Genomic DNA, 15908 nt, shown 5'->3' with positions numbered 1-15908 from the left:
ACACACACACACACATAGATGGAGATACACGCACATACACACCCTCACTCAGATGGAGACACACACACACACACACACACACACACACACACACACAGACAAACATGCCCAAACACAAGCACACACGCATACACACGTACAAAGACACACACACTCTCACACACACAGCGAGCGTGTGACCTGTTCCGAGCGGCACGATGCCGACGGGCGGCTCCCGGCAGGCCAGCTGGTGACGCAGCGCCTCCAGCTCGCCCAGCACCCAGCCCACCGTGCCGTCGCCCCCGCACACCAACACCCGGAAGCTGGGAAGGGCCCGGAACGTGTGGAAGCTGCGCACGCACGCACACACCCAACAATCATCACAGCTGGTCTGTCGTCATGTGGGACGCCGACGGCGAAAACGGTGGCAAAAAGTCACCCTGGCAGCGGGCCTCCGTTGGAGAGGTCAAAGACTTGGTGCGGGTTGAGGATCTTCCGGAAGCCGTAGAGAAGATCTTTGCCCTTCAGGCCGCCGCTCTTTGCGTTGACGAACACCAGCAGGGGGCGCGCGTCCTCGCCCAGCAGGCCGACCTGCGACGTTACGCGACAACATCGGAAACCGCTACAACCGTTCGGGGATTCGTCGATGCTCAAACTATTCTGCCAATCCATTCGTCGTTCTCTGAATTTCAGCCTCTCGACAGTAACTATTCTGTTCGCAGTCTGATTCTCTTTGTGCTTCTTGAAAATTTGCAGAGATCTGCTTTACTTTGAAAAACAATCATCGACATCTTTCCGATTTTCTGACGAAAGTTGCCAAGCAAACCGGAATGAATCATCAATCCATTTTTGAATTTGTATTTTCTGCACAGTCAATTTGAACTCATCTCCTGCGTTAGAATAAATAGAAATGTTTTTACCCGAGTCATCGAAAAAATAACGGATAAGTAAAATAATCGTGAGTCGGAGCCCTCACGACAACGACGACAAAGTTGAGACGGCGCACTTGACCAACGTGTCTCTGGCACCGTGTTGTTGTAATTCTCTTTTTGGGTTGCCCAGTGGCCACTTTATTAGAGACGCGATCTCCAATCGGAGAAACCCGGAGACAAAATGGACACGTTTCCTGCGCACGACTTCCATCTCACGCACACAAATGAATGAAAAAGTATTTGATGCGTCACCGTTTAATTGTATTTTTGGAACCGACGTCGGCGTTTGCGACTGCGTACCTGGACGTCTGGGATGACGAGCGACGTGAGCCACTTGTCGTCGACGTCGGTGTCTTTCGCCAACATGAACACGCGCTCGGCTTCGGACAAACACGACAAGCGCAAGCCCACCGCACCTGAACGCCCCACGCGGGAGAAGCAGAGTTGGGAAGAGGAATTTGGAAATTCACTTGCTGACAATTCAGTGAAGTCAAGTTAGCTTGTTGAAAATGTCATCATCGTAACTATTTCGATGACTTTCTTCAAGTCACATAATTCGTGACATTTGATTACATTTGCATCGTTTTTCTTCATTTTCTATGAACTCTTGGCTGTTTCATCGGGTTCATCATATTGGACTTGAGCACATATTTGTTCTTTACACAAATAATCAAACATGATGATATGTGTCCAGCATGTGGAAAACATGATATAGCATGTTGACCTCACGACAAATTATATATCACAAACAATTTTAAAATGAAAATTGGACAATATTGCTTCATATCACTACCAGATAAGTGAATATTCCACCAAAAAAAGTCCAAAATCACAACGATGAAACTGTTCAAAAGTTCTGTTATGTGTTCAAAAGTGTAACTATGAGTCGAACCTTTCCAAAGTCATACAAACGAATAGATGGCGCTTCAAGGTCATATTTGGAAAAATAGGTCATGTTTGAGACTACGGCAGAATGGCGCATGACCAGGGCGAGTCCGTCGCCAGCGTCGGCTTTTGAAGGAGGGAGTGAGATGAAAACAAATAAGTAAGCCGCCTCCATCGCTGCGGTTACCTTCCAGACCACCGGACCTTCCAGAAGTCAAAGCCGCAATATTTTTAATAGCATTTATGGTGCTTCAATTTTGTCGGAGGTCTGTAGAAACACATTTAAATGTAATCTATTGAGGGGAAGCAAGAGCAATGGATGAACACAAAAATATTGTACAAACAGTATATAAAAAGAGTAACAACTATAACAGCAAAAAAAAAAAAAAACACAAAAAACCGCGATATAGCTGGGCTGCGAGACGTCAACCGCCATATATTGTACTGTGTCGTGCAGTAGTATAATAGTACTAAGGTATATCATAGTATGTTATACTCTACACCTTTTCTCCCAGTAATGTCATGAATGAAATTATTTCTGTTTGAGAGTTGGTTGCCATGGCGACCATCTCACCTTGGCTGGCGTACACGTGGCTGATGTCTACTAGGTGGCCTGCAGAGGAGGAGGAGTTGAAGAAGAAAAGGCGGCATGTTGTCGTCACGTGACGTTGGCGCGATGGCTAGCGTGCGTGCGTGCGTGTGCGCTCACTCTTGACGATCAGCTGTTCCTGCATGAGCTGCCAGTACTGCTCTTTGGACAGCAGGGGGGGCAGTCCTCCAATCAGCAGGCTCACCTGCTGCGCTTGGCTCTGCCTCTCGGCCACGTAGAAGCGAGTCAGGTTCATCTGGCGCAAAGACATCTGGGAAACACACGCGCGCAAACCATGTGACGTCGCCGCAATGCTAATGCGAACCGTTGCTTTCCTGACACGTGATGGCCACGTGACGGCGTTCACGTTTCTTGACGCATAATTGACATTTCAGCCCGGTGAAGCTTTGAGGCCGGAACGGATTCGCAGCTTCGGAGAGAACAGAAGTCGCGGCGACCCACGTCACTCAACTGTGTCAAACAAGACTCGGCAAGCAAAGACCAAAGACGATGTCGGTCGACGTATTCGTGACATCAGTCTGTTTGTGTTCATTCAAACACACAAATGCTGGATTCCGCAAAGTAAATATGTTGGTCACATCTTCATTGTAAAGTTTTCATTCCAAAATAACAATTGTTCAATAGCTTCTTTCGGACGGTTAGCGCCAAACGAGCAGTCCGGTCAAATGACGGCAAGCAATCCGGGGGGCCGCCACGCGCGAAGCTTCAAACTCCAACGGGGCGGGGGGGGGCCGATCCGAGCCGCGAAGCGGCACGTCGACGCAGGACGTCTGACACGAGCTTCGAGGCTTCGGCTTCTTTTTAGCATCGCCCCATTTCACTGACACGCAACTCCATGTAGACTGACGTGTTCGCATGTCGTCATGACGTTTACTGACAGGTGCTTGGCATCCGACTGAGACGTTTACCGACATCTTATCGACACGTGCGTAATATCTTCCTGACGCACGGCTGACATGTTGACTGTGACGACACGTACTCGACATTATACTGACACGTCTACTGGCATCAGAATCCTCTTGATTTGCCAAGTAGGTCAAAAACACACAAGGACTTTGTCTCGGGCAGTCGGAGTGCCACAACAGACGGCCACTGTGACAAAAGACGCATTTAGGACAATGAAAGCTTAGCGGTAACGTGGCGATGCCGACACGATGGCACTTGTGCAAATGATGCAATTGACAGCTAACCGAAATTATACCGACGTTTCGTCACGCACGATTTGACTGACATCTTTAGCGAGACGTGGCCGACACGATTGACGCGTCACAGTATTTACGTGTCGTCGATGCTAATGCTATCCGCCGCTAATAACAAAAGTATTGCTGCGCGACTGACCTTCCTGATGTCGTGTAATTTGTCCAGAATGTTCTGCTGCGGCGTCAGCGTTTGTTTCCGCACTGAGGACGCAGAGAGGTCGCAGAGGTCATGACCTTTACTGCGGTCGGTACCTGGTGGTGAGCCAAACGTCAGAGGGTCGCTGACCTCGTCTGCCGCTCATGAGAACTTCCTGCAGGTCAAATCGCGTCACGTCGTCTTTCTGCAAGGAAGCCGAAAAGGTTTCGTGCTGAAGGGTGGAGGTCGTAGAGCTGGGAGATATGGCTTTCAAATTCAGTAACAAAAGATTTTGTTCTCATCAAAACCTCATTTCCCATTTCAATCGACTTTCTTCCACAGATGTAAATACAAATGTCGCCGACCTAATAGTTAAAGTCGCTAGTTGCTCGAGAAGTAGCTGCTGCGGGGGTTGGAATAGTCACAAAGCTGTCGACCGTCGCTAACGGAAGCGCTTTCGACTACCAAAGCTCAAACTGTCGTTTCCGAGTCCCGGCCGTTCCGAGGCGCGTACCTGAAGCGCCGGCCGACGCAGGACCTCGGCCACGACCGACGCCGCCGTGCTGTCCTCGGACACGCGCACGCTGACGAAATCCGATCCCCATCTGAAAGGCGCACACAGTCGTTGACTCGCCGTCGTCGGGGGCGGCGGGTGCGCGCGCGCGGCGTCAGGAAACGGAAGAAGAAGCGTGACCTGGCCGCGCCCCCGTACACTTTGATGACCTCGGCGCGGCCCCCTTTGGCCCTCAGGATCCAGGCGTCGCCGCCGCCGCCGTCCGGACCGCCGTCGCTACGGAGACGCCCAAGTCCGCCCACCTCCTGCAGCTGGAAATCCCGGGGGTCGTCAGGCAGGTAGAAGGCCCGCAACGCCGCCTCCTGCAACGGTGCGGCAACGCCACTCGCTGACGTGTGACCAGAGAAGCCAAATATTGTACTCAAGTAAGAGTACTGTTACTTCAAAGTAATATGACTCAAGTCAAAGTAATAAGTGGTCCTCCCCAAAATTACTTGAGTAACAGTCATAAAGTACCGAGTAAATGGTGAGTAACTTCAGATTTGTCAGAGCATGAACCTCAAACAAAATTCAACTGTAACAAAATAAAATGGGGATGTGCAGTGTGCGTGCGTGAACGAGATTAGCACGTACCCCAAATGTTTTACAGTTACTGAGGACCATAAAACGTGGGCTAATATGCACAGCCAAATCAAAAACAAAAACACGTGAAACTTACCGCAAGCGGTTTGTAATCTCCACATTTGGGCAGACGGTGCCAGTCAAATAATATAACGCAGGAAAGCTGTTGTTTATGTGGTCTGAAATGTAAATACAGTCGCCTTCTATGGGAACGACGGTCTTCCCAACATGGCCGCCACGCAGACACGTCCATTAGCCGGGCTGGCGTCGCTACTGTTTATACGTATGCCCGCGAAACCCAATAGAAGACGACATGTGTGGTCATCAGAGGTGGGAAGTAACACGCTACATTTACTCAAGTAACATTTTCCATAAACTTTTTCCTTTTACTTGAGTATTTATGAGAAGAAGGATCAATACTTTCGTTACAATGATCGACATGCCGTTCGCTACTTTTATTTATTCATTCTTATGTGTGCGTGTCGATTCTTAGACTCCATCTTCGACTTCCGTACAAGGTGCCAATTGCGTCAATCAAACGGGATCACGCATGCCATTTGACTTCAATGCACCAATCAGAAGAAACAAGGCAGTCACATGACCGCGCACGTAGCTTCGCAAGCCAATCAAAATGACTCCTTTGGGAGGGCAAACATTTTGCAGACTCCTAAAAACAACAGCTTTATCATGCAGCTCTTAAATTGGGACTGGCCAAACTTGGATGTTTCAGCCCACTTCTAAATTGATAAAACACCTTGCGGTAAGTTGCAGATGTTTCTATTGTTTTGGCAGCGGATGTGGCAACATTGCCACTATCCCGCTGCTGTCGCACGCACAATCACCAAGTCTGGCCAGCAAACCGCTTCTTCATGAAGTCATTAATATCATAGAATATATTAAAGAATACAATATACAGCAAATAATGTTTCTGTCGGGCCCAATGTGTGTGTTGATGGTTTTGGGGCAGTTCACAATTGAAATGGTGGCAGGTGTGTGTCGACTCCCATATATTATTATTATGTTTTTATTTTATTTGATGCTCATGCTCTGATTTAAAACAAATACAAATACATATATACGTATATACATAGATATATATATACACATTATACATGTATATACATACGTATACATACATATATATATTTACATACAAATATATACATATTTGTTTGTTTTCTGCCGGCTTCCATATCGACTGACATCTTGTCGACGTGCTGACTGACGCGTATTTGACATCCGGCTGACGTTCGCAGACACGTGCCCGCCGTGCGGTCCTCCCTACCAGAGCTTCCTCGTTCCCGGCGGCTCTGACGACGGAGACGAGGCGGAAGTGGCCGCGCCTGAGGGCGTCGTCGCCGTCGTAGACTTTGAGAAACTGTTTGCCTGCGCGACAAAGCACACGCCGATTAACACCGTCGCTCAGGTACTTTCGAGTCCAGCCGGGCGACGACTGACCGCGGTCGGGCGTCGTCGGCTGACCGTCTTTAGACACCACGGCCGGCGCGTCCACGTCATCGCCGTCGTCTGCACGAAAACGTGACGAAACATATTGAACATTAACATTAACATCATGACAATGTACCACACTTGTGTCGAACTCATGTCACGTGGGCCATTTTGTGGCCCCGCCAAAGCTTGTAACTATGTGTCTGTGATTTGTGTTCAAAACTAATTCTCCATCATTAAAATGACGCAAATCAAACGCAGCAGCAATTATGTCACGCAAAACACATTAGGTAACGGACAAGAAGTGGAACTGCCTTGCACTCTAGCTACACGCTCGGGGCCTGATTTACCAAGATTCCAAATTGCGGGCGCTTAATTGTGTGTTCTCTCTAACAGATTGTGCGCACTGTTGGCAAGAGGTGTAAAAGCGCTGGAGAGCGCAAAATCAAGTTTGAAGTGATGGAATTGGAAGTGGAAGTGGAAGAGCAAAACAAACATTACAGAGTTACAGAAAATAAACCTATCCCTCTGGTCATTTGGGGAAATAAAATAAAAGCCACCCTTTGGGCCGCATGCCTGTAAAAACTGCTCTGGGATGGGCCAGCACCAATCGTCACGCAAATTCAGTCATCGTAATTGGTCCCAGGCTTGGTAAATCACATCGCATGTGTTAACCACGTCTTCCCAAAATGCACAAAACGATCTGTGCAGTAATTTTGCACATTTGGCAGACATAATCGAGGTTGTGACCGATTAGTAGATCGGTGAAAAATAATGTTTTGCTTGCTACGTCGGTTTTTGTACGCACAATAATAAATCAAGGCCCCAGTCCATAAACAAGCACAGTGCAGCTTGCTACTGCGTAGTAGACGTCATGGCTAACTACAGTTAAAAAAACAAATAAAGAAATCTTCAATTGACCTTCAAGGAGCCTTTCTCGCTGCCTGGCTGGTCAGATAAACTCCATTATTTGTGTTTTTCGAGCCTTATAATTCAAAGTGTTACTGTTACAATGAGGATGAGGTTGCAGCCTTCCTTTCCTCAAAAGACAAAGTGCTGAATTTGACGCCATCGAAGCTGTTGCCGTTTCGTTTGAAATGTGCAAACGTGTCCCTGTGTCCTGTTCCGCTCCCAGCAACGAAAAACGAGGCACGCCACGAAAACAAGTTCGACAGGCGTCAGCGAACGTGCGGCCGAGTTGCCGGTGAAGAAGAAGGGCGGGCGCGCACCCGGCCGGCGGCCGTCGCCCTCGGCGATGCGGAAGCAGTGCCGCTTGCTGAAGTTTCTGGACTGGAGGCGCACGCAGGCGGGATGCAGCGACACGCGGCGCAGACGGCCCAAATTGCACTCTGGCGCCATGCTCGGGTGGCACGCCGTGTGACACTGCGGGCACAGACGCAAGCGTCAACGCGAACGGCGGCCGACGCCATACAGAGGCGGAGTGGGATCAAAGTACAAGCACCGATTTAACTCCCGGACAGGAGTAAAAGTTTAAAAGTACACACTCCGAAATGCAATTTAGGTCAAATGTCAAAATGAATTTTGACCGTCAATTCATGATTAATGACAATTTGCACTGGTTTACTTCCCACACTGACGCTTGGGAGTGCGCCCTTCTTACCGTGACGCCGCACCACTCGCACCTCACGCCCGCCAGGACGTCGAACGAGCCGCAGGATCGCCGGCACACCTGGCAGCGCGCGGCCGGCGACAGGTTGCCCTCCCGCCAGTGGTGGTAAAACGTGTCCTGCGGGCACACGGAGGACAGCTTTGGGTCCTCGCGCACAAAACAGCGGGCATTTCCAAAATCACAAAGAGAGGCGGTGATCTATCTTCGTTTCCGAGATAGGAAGCCGGCGCATTGGCCGGCGGCAACTGACCTGCCGCAGGGTCCCGTCCACGTGGCACGAACGGCAGTCGGCGCACGAGAAGGCGGCGCAGTCGGCGTGCACGTGCAGCTCGCAGACTGAAAGCCAAGCGTTAGCATCTTTTGTTAGCATTTGCCGTTAGCATGCAGGAAGAGGTCCGGCCGGGCGATATGGCTTTCAAATCAAATCTGTTGGGGGTTTTTCCACGAAAAAACAAATATCTGCCAAGGTGAACATGATTCGGCTCTGAGGTGTGATTCTTAAAGTCGCTTTTTTGAAAAATAGTCGAAAAAGTCGGCATCATTGACAGTGTTTTTGCAGAGTAGATCCTCTCTTTTGGCAGACATATTTTGCACTTTTTGTACTTAAAAATTCCTCTCTGTTGTAAAGTTCGACAAATACTAAAGGACAAAGTATTGTCCAACAGCCAAAATGTTGTAATTCATATCTTTGCATGTCTTACAGGACAAAACAAAATATTTTATTTATTATAAATTTGTTTAATTAATCATTCTGCCAAATATCAGCATTAGCATCGGCATATAAAAAAAAAAATGCATATCAGTTGGGCCCAACTTTAAACAACGTAAGCTGCAAAACAGTTTTTGTTTTTAAAATCGTCCCCAGCAATAAACTCAAATTAATCACTCAATTTGACATACAACCCAAAAAAAAAAAAAAAACATCATAGGGGAGTGTCTGCCAGTCAGGTTTTTGGGGGCGTGGCATCAGCTGCTGCTAGTGCCACAGAGAGCGCCCCCTGGCTGCAGGGCCACTCGCGGCGGGCTAACCTTCGCAACGAAGCGCTCCGTTTCCGTCCGTCTGCTTCCTGCACACGGAGCACACACGCCTCTTGTGAGCGTCCCGAGCGAGGCAGTGAGCCACGGGGATCTGTAGGGGGCAGCGTAGACAACTGCAGTCACATCGGCAACGACGACGACCACGGCAGGAACGACTTACTCACCCGTACTGCGGAGGGTGCCACGCTGGAGCACAGCGAGCGCAGCGTCTTCAGACATTTCTCATGACACATCAAGTTACACACTGAAGACAACACGAAAGAGAAAGCATGTATCACCATGGCAACGAAACACATTGAACACAACACACATTATCTCCATGGCTGCACGGGATACACATTGAGAATACAACACGCATATCGCCATGGCAACAGAGGACATTAAAAACAACACAATACCGTGGCAACACAGGATACACATTTAAAACACGACACACACGAAGACGGCAACAGTGGGCACACCTTAAATCAACACACACACAGACACACACACACACGTCACCATGGCAACAAACATTTAAAACAACATGCATAATGATATCGCCATGGCAACAAAGGACACCACACAAGCATCTCCATGCAACTGACAGCTGCAACAAGACTTTTGTATCATGTGACAAGAGACATATTTTAATTTGCTACACTCTCGCTTTCACACACACTCAAACAGACACACACTTCCACCTCCCAAGACTTCTGTTTCCATGACAACTAGAGGAAGTCCATGAAAACTGCTTGTCACACACACTTTCACCTTCTGTTCCTCCTATGATGACGCACACACACACACGTGCACGCAGATGACGGACAATGCCCATGTTACCAGGCAGAACGTTTGTGTGTACACATTGTATGTCTTTGTGGGGACCACTTTGAACGCGACACAATTGGGGTGGACACATTTCAACACACAATGAAATCACATTGAAAACATTCCAAGATATAGTGAGGACATTTAAAGACAAAGCAAAGCTAATGAAAGACTGAAAAATTCCAAACACAGGTGCAACAATTAATTGATTAATTGACAACTTATCGATTCTCATCTTAATAGACAACTATTTTGATAATCGATTCATTGCTTAGAGATCGCGTTTGACTTTATATTCAAAATCCTCTGAATTTCAGCCTCTCAACAGTAAATATGTTCTTATTTTTGTAGTCCTCCATGAACGCAAACTTTTTTTTTTGCAATGTATTATAGTGAATCGTGTCCCTCAAGGGGAAATTCCACTCCCATTCCGATGTTTCCTTTTGTTACACAGCACACACATGCAGGCACGCGGGGAGAGATTCCGAGCGGAAGAGGCGCCGCGGCGGTGGGGACGATGCCTTGTTCAAGGGCACCTCGACACCAGGCAGACCAGCATCTCTCACACAACTAGTTGCTATTTTTGCTTTTTTGTCCATATGTAGTTGGACTCGAATCAGTGTCTTCCGACTCCAAAGCACTTGCAAACCGAGCTACAGCTATCTTTGTCTTGAATCAAAATAATTTGCAAAAATCTGCTTTTACTTCGGGACACAATGAGCGAGATTTTTGCCGATTTTCTGATTGACGTTATGGACCAAACTAGGGCTGGGAATAAACAAACAAACAAACAAACCAATAACTAGGTTAAGTCAACTTCAAAAGTTGGTTGACGCAAAATTTCTGCCTCGAAGCTCTGCTGGAAACATATTTGCGCCACCCTCCGTGTTTCGCATGGACATTTGTTTGCCGACGCACGGCGTGTTGAAAAATATTACCAAAATATGACGGAGGAGTATCTGTAAGTGATTTTAAGACACTGTTAGATGTGTAATGTACATAAAACATGACGTATGAGTGAGCTCAATGGTAGTTTGCGTTTTTTGAGCTAAAATGGTCATCGGTAGCATCCTAATGCTAATTGCGATTGCTAACCGTTCAGCATCAGCTAATTTTGTCCATCCATCCATCCATTTTCTACCGCTTATCCGAGGCCGGGTCGCGGGGGGAGTAGCTTTAGCATGGACGCGCAAACTTCCCTCTCCCCAGCCACTTCATCCAGCTCTTCCGGGGGGATCCCGAGGCGTTCCCGGGCCAGCCGAAGGACGTAGTCTCTCCAGCGTGTCCTGGGCCGTCCCCGGGGTCTCCTCCCGGTGGGGCGTGCCCGCCTCACCAGGGAGGCGTCAGGGAGGCATTCGAATCAGATGCCCCAGCAACCTCATCTAGCTCCTGTCGATGCGGAGGAGCAGCGGCTCTACTCTGAGATCCTCCTGGATGACCGAGCTTCTCACCCTCTCTCTAAGGGAGAGCCCGGACACCCTGCGGAGGAAACTCATTTCGGCCGCTTGTATCTGGGGTCTTGTTCTGGTTCGACCCACAGCTCGTGACCATAGGTGAGGGTAGGAACGTAGATCGACCGGTAAATAGAGAGCTTTGCATTTCGGCTTAGCTACTTCTTCACCACAACGGACCGATACAAAGTCCGCATCACTGCAGACGCTGCACCGATCTACCTCTTGTTCCATTCTTCCCTCACTCGTGAACAAGACCCCAAGATATTTGAACTCCTCCACTTGGGGCAGGATCTCACCCCCACCTGGAGAGGGCACGCCACCCTTTTCCGACTGAGGGCCACGGTTTCAGATATGGAGGTGCTGATTCTCATCCCAGCTGCTTCACACTCGGCTGCGAACTGCTCCAGTGATAGTTGGAGATCGCGGCTTGATGAAGCCATCAGAACCACATCATCGGCAAAAAGCAGAGATGCAATACTGAGGCCACCAAACCGGACCCCCTCTACGCCTTGGCTGCGCCTTGAAATTCTGTCCATAAACGTCATGAACAGAATCAGTGACAAAGGGCAGCCTTGGCGGAGTCCAACCCTCACCGATTTACTGCCGGATATGTGGACCAAACTCTGACTCCGGTCGTACAGGGACCGAACAGCCAGTATCAGGGGGTTCGGTACCCCATACTCCCGAAGCACCCCCCTCAGGACTCCCCGAGGGACACGGTCGAACGCCTTCTCCAAGTCCACAAAACACATGTAGACTGGTTGGGCGAACTCCCGTGAACCCTCGAGGACTCTGCCGAGCGTGTAGAGCTGGTCCAATGTTCCACGGCCAGGACGAAAACCACACTGCTCCTCCTGGATCAGAGATTCGACTTCCTGACGGACCCCCCCTCTCCAGCACTCCTGAACAGACCTTACCAGGGAGGCTGAGGAGTGTGATCCTCCTATTGGTAGAACACACCCTCCAGTCCCCCCTTCTTAAAAAGGGGGACCACCACCCCAGTCTGCCAATCCAGATGCACTGTCCCCGATGTCCACACGATGTTGCAGAGGCGTGTCAACAAGGACAGCCCCACAACATCCAGAGCTTTTACGAACTCTGGCCGAGGAGCTTTTTAACCACCTCTGTGACCTCAACCCCAGAGATTGGAGAGCCCGCCTCAGAGAACCCAGACTCTGCTTCCTCATGGGAAGGCGTGTCGGTGGAATTGAGGAGGTCTTTGAAGTATTCTCCCCACCGACTCACAACGTCCCGAGTCGAGGTCAGCAGCGCCCCATCCCCACTATACACAGTGTTGATGGTGCACTGCTTCCCCCTCCTGAGAGGCCAGATGGTGGACCAGAATTTCCTCAAAGCCGTCCGGAAGTCTTTCTCCATGGCTTCACCGAACTCCTCCCATACCAGAGTTTTTGCTTCAGGCCAAAAAGGCCCGGTAGGACTCCTTCTTCAGCTTGACGGCGTCCCTCACCGTTGGTGTCCACCAACGGGTTCGGCGATTGCCGCCACGACAGGCACCGACCACCTTACGGCCACAGCTCAGGTCGGGCCGCCTCAGCAATGGAGGGGCGGAACATAGTCCACTTGGACTCGATGTCCCCCGCCTCCCCGGAACATGAGCAAAGTTCTGTCGGAGGTGGGAGTTGAAATTCTCCCAGACGTTCCCAGCAGACCCTCACAATACGTTTGGGCCTGCCAGGTCGGAACGGCATCTTCCCCACCATCGGAGCCAACTCCCCACCAGGTGGTGATCAGTTGACACCTCCGCCCCTCTCTTCACCCGAGTGTCCAAGACATGTGGCCGCAAGTCCGATGACACGGCCCCAAAGTCGATCATCGAACTGCGACCTAGGGTGTCCTGGTGCCAAGTGCACGTGTGGACACCCTTATGCTTGAACACTGTGTTCGATATGGACAATCCGTGATGGATTGGGGGGGCGTTCCCCCCAATCACGCCCTTCCAGGTCTCACTGTCATTGCCCACGTGAGCATTGACGTCCCCCACCAGAACGATGGAGTCCCCAGCGGGAACGCTCTCCAGCACCCCCTCCAAGGACTCCCAAAAGGGTGGGTACACTGAACTGCTGTTTGGTGCATAGGCACAAACAACAGTCAGGACCCGTCCCCGCACCCGAAGGCGGAGGGAGGCTACCGGGGTGAACCCCAACGTACAGGCGCCGAACCGGGGGGCAATAAGAATACCCACACCTGCTCAGCGCCTTTCACCGTGGGCAACTCCAGAGTGGAAGAAAGTCCAACCCCTCTCGAGAGGACTGGTACAAGAGCCTAAGCTGTGTGTGGAAGCGAGCCTGACTATATCTAGTCGGAATTTCTCGACCTCACACACCAGCTCAGGCTCCTTCACTGCCAGAGAGGTGACATTCCACGTGCCCTGAGCCAGCTTCTGTAGCCGGGGATCGGATCGCCAAGGTCCCCGCCTTCGGCCGCCGCTCAGCTCGCACTTCACCCGACCCCTAAGGCCCCTCCCACAGGAGGTGAACCCACGGGAAGGGAGACCCACGTTATCCTTTCGGGCTGCGCCCGGCCAGGCCCCATGGGTGCAGGCCCGGCCACCAGGCGCTCGCCTTTGAGCCCCACCTCCAGGACTGGCTCCAGAGGGGGGCCCCGGTGACTCGCGTCCGGGCAAGGGAAAACTGAGTCCATAGTTTGTCGTCATCATAAGGGGTCTTTGAGCTGTGCTTTGTCTGGTCCCTCACCTCCGACCAGTTTGCCATGAGTGACCCTACCAGGGGAGCGAAGCCCCAGACAACTAAGCTGCTAGGATCATCGGGACGCACAAACCCCTCCACCACCATAAGGTGACGGCTTCCGGGAGGGGGGCTAATTTTGTTGTTGTCTCAAATCACGTACACCGAATTTATACCATACACTCGGTACCAACATATGCAGTTTGAGGATAGAAGTCCATCCCTCATAAACAAGAATACAATATGTTAGTATAAAAAAAAAACTTTTTTTTCTATTTTTTAAATGTGTGTACTTGATTACCCAATGGAATAGTCGATAGGATAATTGGTTAAAAAAACGATTCGATAGTGCCATCCCGAGACCAAACCAAGAACTCAATCATCATCAATTTATGTAAAAAAAAAAAAAAAAAATTATCAGATTCATTCATCCATCCATTTTCTGAGCCGCTTCTCCTCCTGACGGGTCGCGGGCGTGCCGGAGCCTATCCCAGCTGTCATCGGGCAGGAGGCGGGGGACACCCTGAACCGGTTGCCAGCCAATCGCAGGGCACATACAAACAAACAACCATTCGCACTCACAGTCACACCTACGGGCAATTTAGAGTCTCCAATTCATGCATTTTTTTTGGGATGTGGGAAGAAACCGGAGTACCCGGAGAAAACCCACCCAGGCACGGGGAGAACATGCAAACTCCACACAGGTGGGGCCGGGGATTGAACCCGGGTCCTCAGAACTGTGAGGCTGACGCTCTAACCAGTCGGCCATCGTGCCGCCTATCAGATTCATTGATGAATCAAAAAATAATCGACAGAGCAGTCAATTATTAAAATAATCGTGTGAGGATATTTATAAACCAAACATTTAAAATACAAAGACACAGTGAGGACATTTTCAAAACACACCGACACATTTAAAGACACAGCGATGCCAAGTGAAGACATTGAGGACAATTCCGAACCCAGTGACGACATTCAAAGACGCGTCAAAAACGCCAGCGCAGTGAAGACAACGAGTGACGTGATGCGTCGCACCTTCACACAGGAAGCCGATCAGGCCCCACACGAAGTCGCTGCAGTGGTGGCAGAAGGTGGGCTTGGTGAGTGTGACCCTCTTGAAGCTGTGACCCAGAGCCAAAGAGTTCTGGAAGCGTTTCTCGCCCGAGGTGGTGCTATGCGTCCGACCGCTGCCCGCAGTTTCTGGTGGAGCCGGGCTGCAGTCCGCCATGTCTCGCGTCACGCACGACGTTGTTTCTTGTTTTGTTTTTAAAAAAAACAAACATTACAACATGTCAATCACGTTCGAAGGCCGACAATCCAACACGACCGCGTTCGCCGCATCCACTCCGGATCCTTTTGGATCAACATGTGACGTCGCGAGCCGGCTTGGCCCCACCCAGTTTTCTTCCACATGCGACCACGGCTGAACTGTCGCCATTCAGCACTTCCGCCTTGTGGCTTTTTCAGTCCCCTTTTCTTTTTTGTTAAATGGCTTTTCTCGTGAAAGTATGGCGTGCCTTTTGATTGTATAAATGAAAAAAACTAAACAAAATTGACCGGCTTGTCAGCAGTGTCACGTGACGATCGCAGCCTGCGTTCACATCAAAGCACAACAACAACAACAACACACGCGGAAATCATCAAGTGGAAAACGAGCCACATCCACCATTAGTTTGCCACTTCCTCTTTTTCTCGTCTCCCTCGTTGCTACAAATTATAAGTATTTAATAGAATGACTCAAATACGTCACGTTTCTTCCTCGCCTCTTCTTTTTCCCCATTTCCGGCTTCCGGTCTTTTCCCGCCTCTAAAACACTTCTTCCTTTTTCGGACATTACGTACTGAAATACGACGAATGACGCAGCTCCGATGCGGCGTCGTGACGTCACTCCTGACTGGCTACATTTCGAAAGTGTCAAAACTTTTTCCTTTCATCTTTTTCCATTT

The 15908-nt window shown here is 49.9% G+C and overlaps 1 protein-coding gene across 9 annotated transcripts in view; it reads right to left on the bottom strand.

Moving 5' to 3' along the window:
* LOC133408021 (diacylglycerol kinase theta-like) overlaps nt 1-15908 on the bottom strand; it is a 20631-nt gene extending 4723 nt beyond the window's left edge. For 3 of the 9 annotated variants that reach the window (XM_061686476.1, XM_061686481.1, XM_061686484.1), the window contains exons 1-16: nt 14998-15793; nt 9158-9237; nt 8985-9084; nt 8206-8291; nt 7947-8072; nt 7555-7708; nt 6335-6403; nt 6162-6262; nt 4256-4617; nt 3892-3995; nt 3745-3806; nt 2506-2656; nt 2371-2409; nt 1212-1327; nt 419-570; nt 181-329 (exon numbers count right to left, since the gene is read on the bottom strand). In XM_061686476.1, coding sequence (XP_061542460.1) covers nt 181-329; nt 419-570; nt 1212-1327; nt 2371-2409; nt 2506-2656; nt 3745-3806; nt 3892-3995; nt 4256-4617; nt 6162-6262; nt 6335-6403; nt 7555-7708; nt 7947-8072; nt 8206-8291; nt 8985-9084; nt 9158-9237; nt 14998-15190 — 2044 coding nt within the window. In that variant the 5' untranslated portion in view covers nt 15191-15793. The other 6 variants (XM_061686477.1, XM_061686480.1, XM_061686478.1 and 3 more) reach the window with 6 other exon arrangements.

This window comes from Phycodurus eques, chromosome 9 (assembly GCF_024500275.1).
Source record: "Phycodurus eques isolate BA_2022a chromosome 9, UOR_Pequ_1.1, whole genome shotgun sequence".
NCBI classification, from domain to species: domain Eukaryota; kingdom Metazoa; phylum Chordata; class Actinopteri; order Syngnathiformes; family Syngnathidae; genus Phycodurus; species Phycodurus eques.
This window is presented reverse-complemented; position numbering and strand designations above follow the sequence as displayed.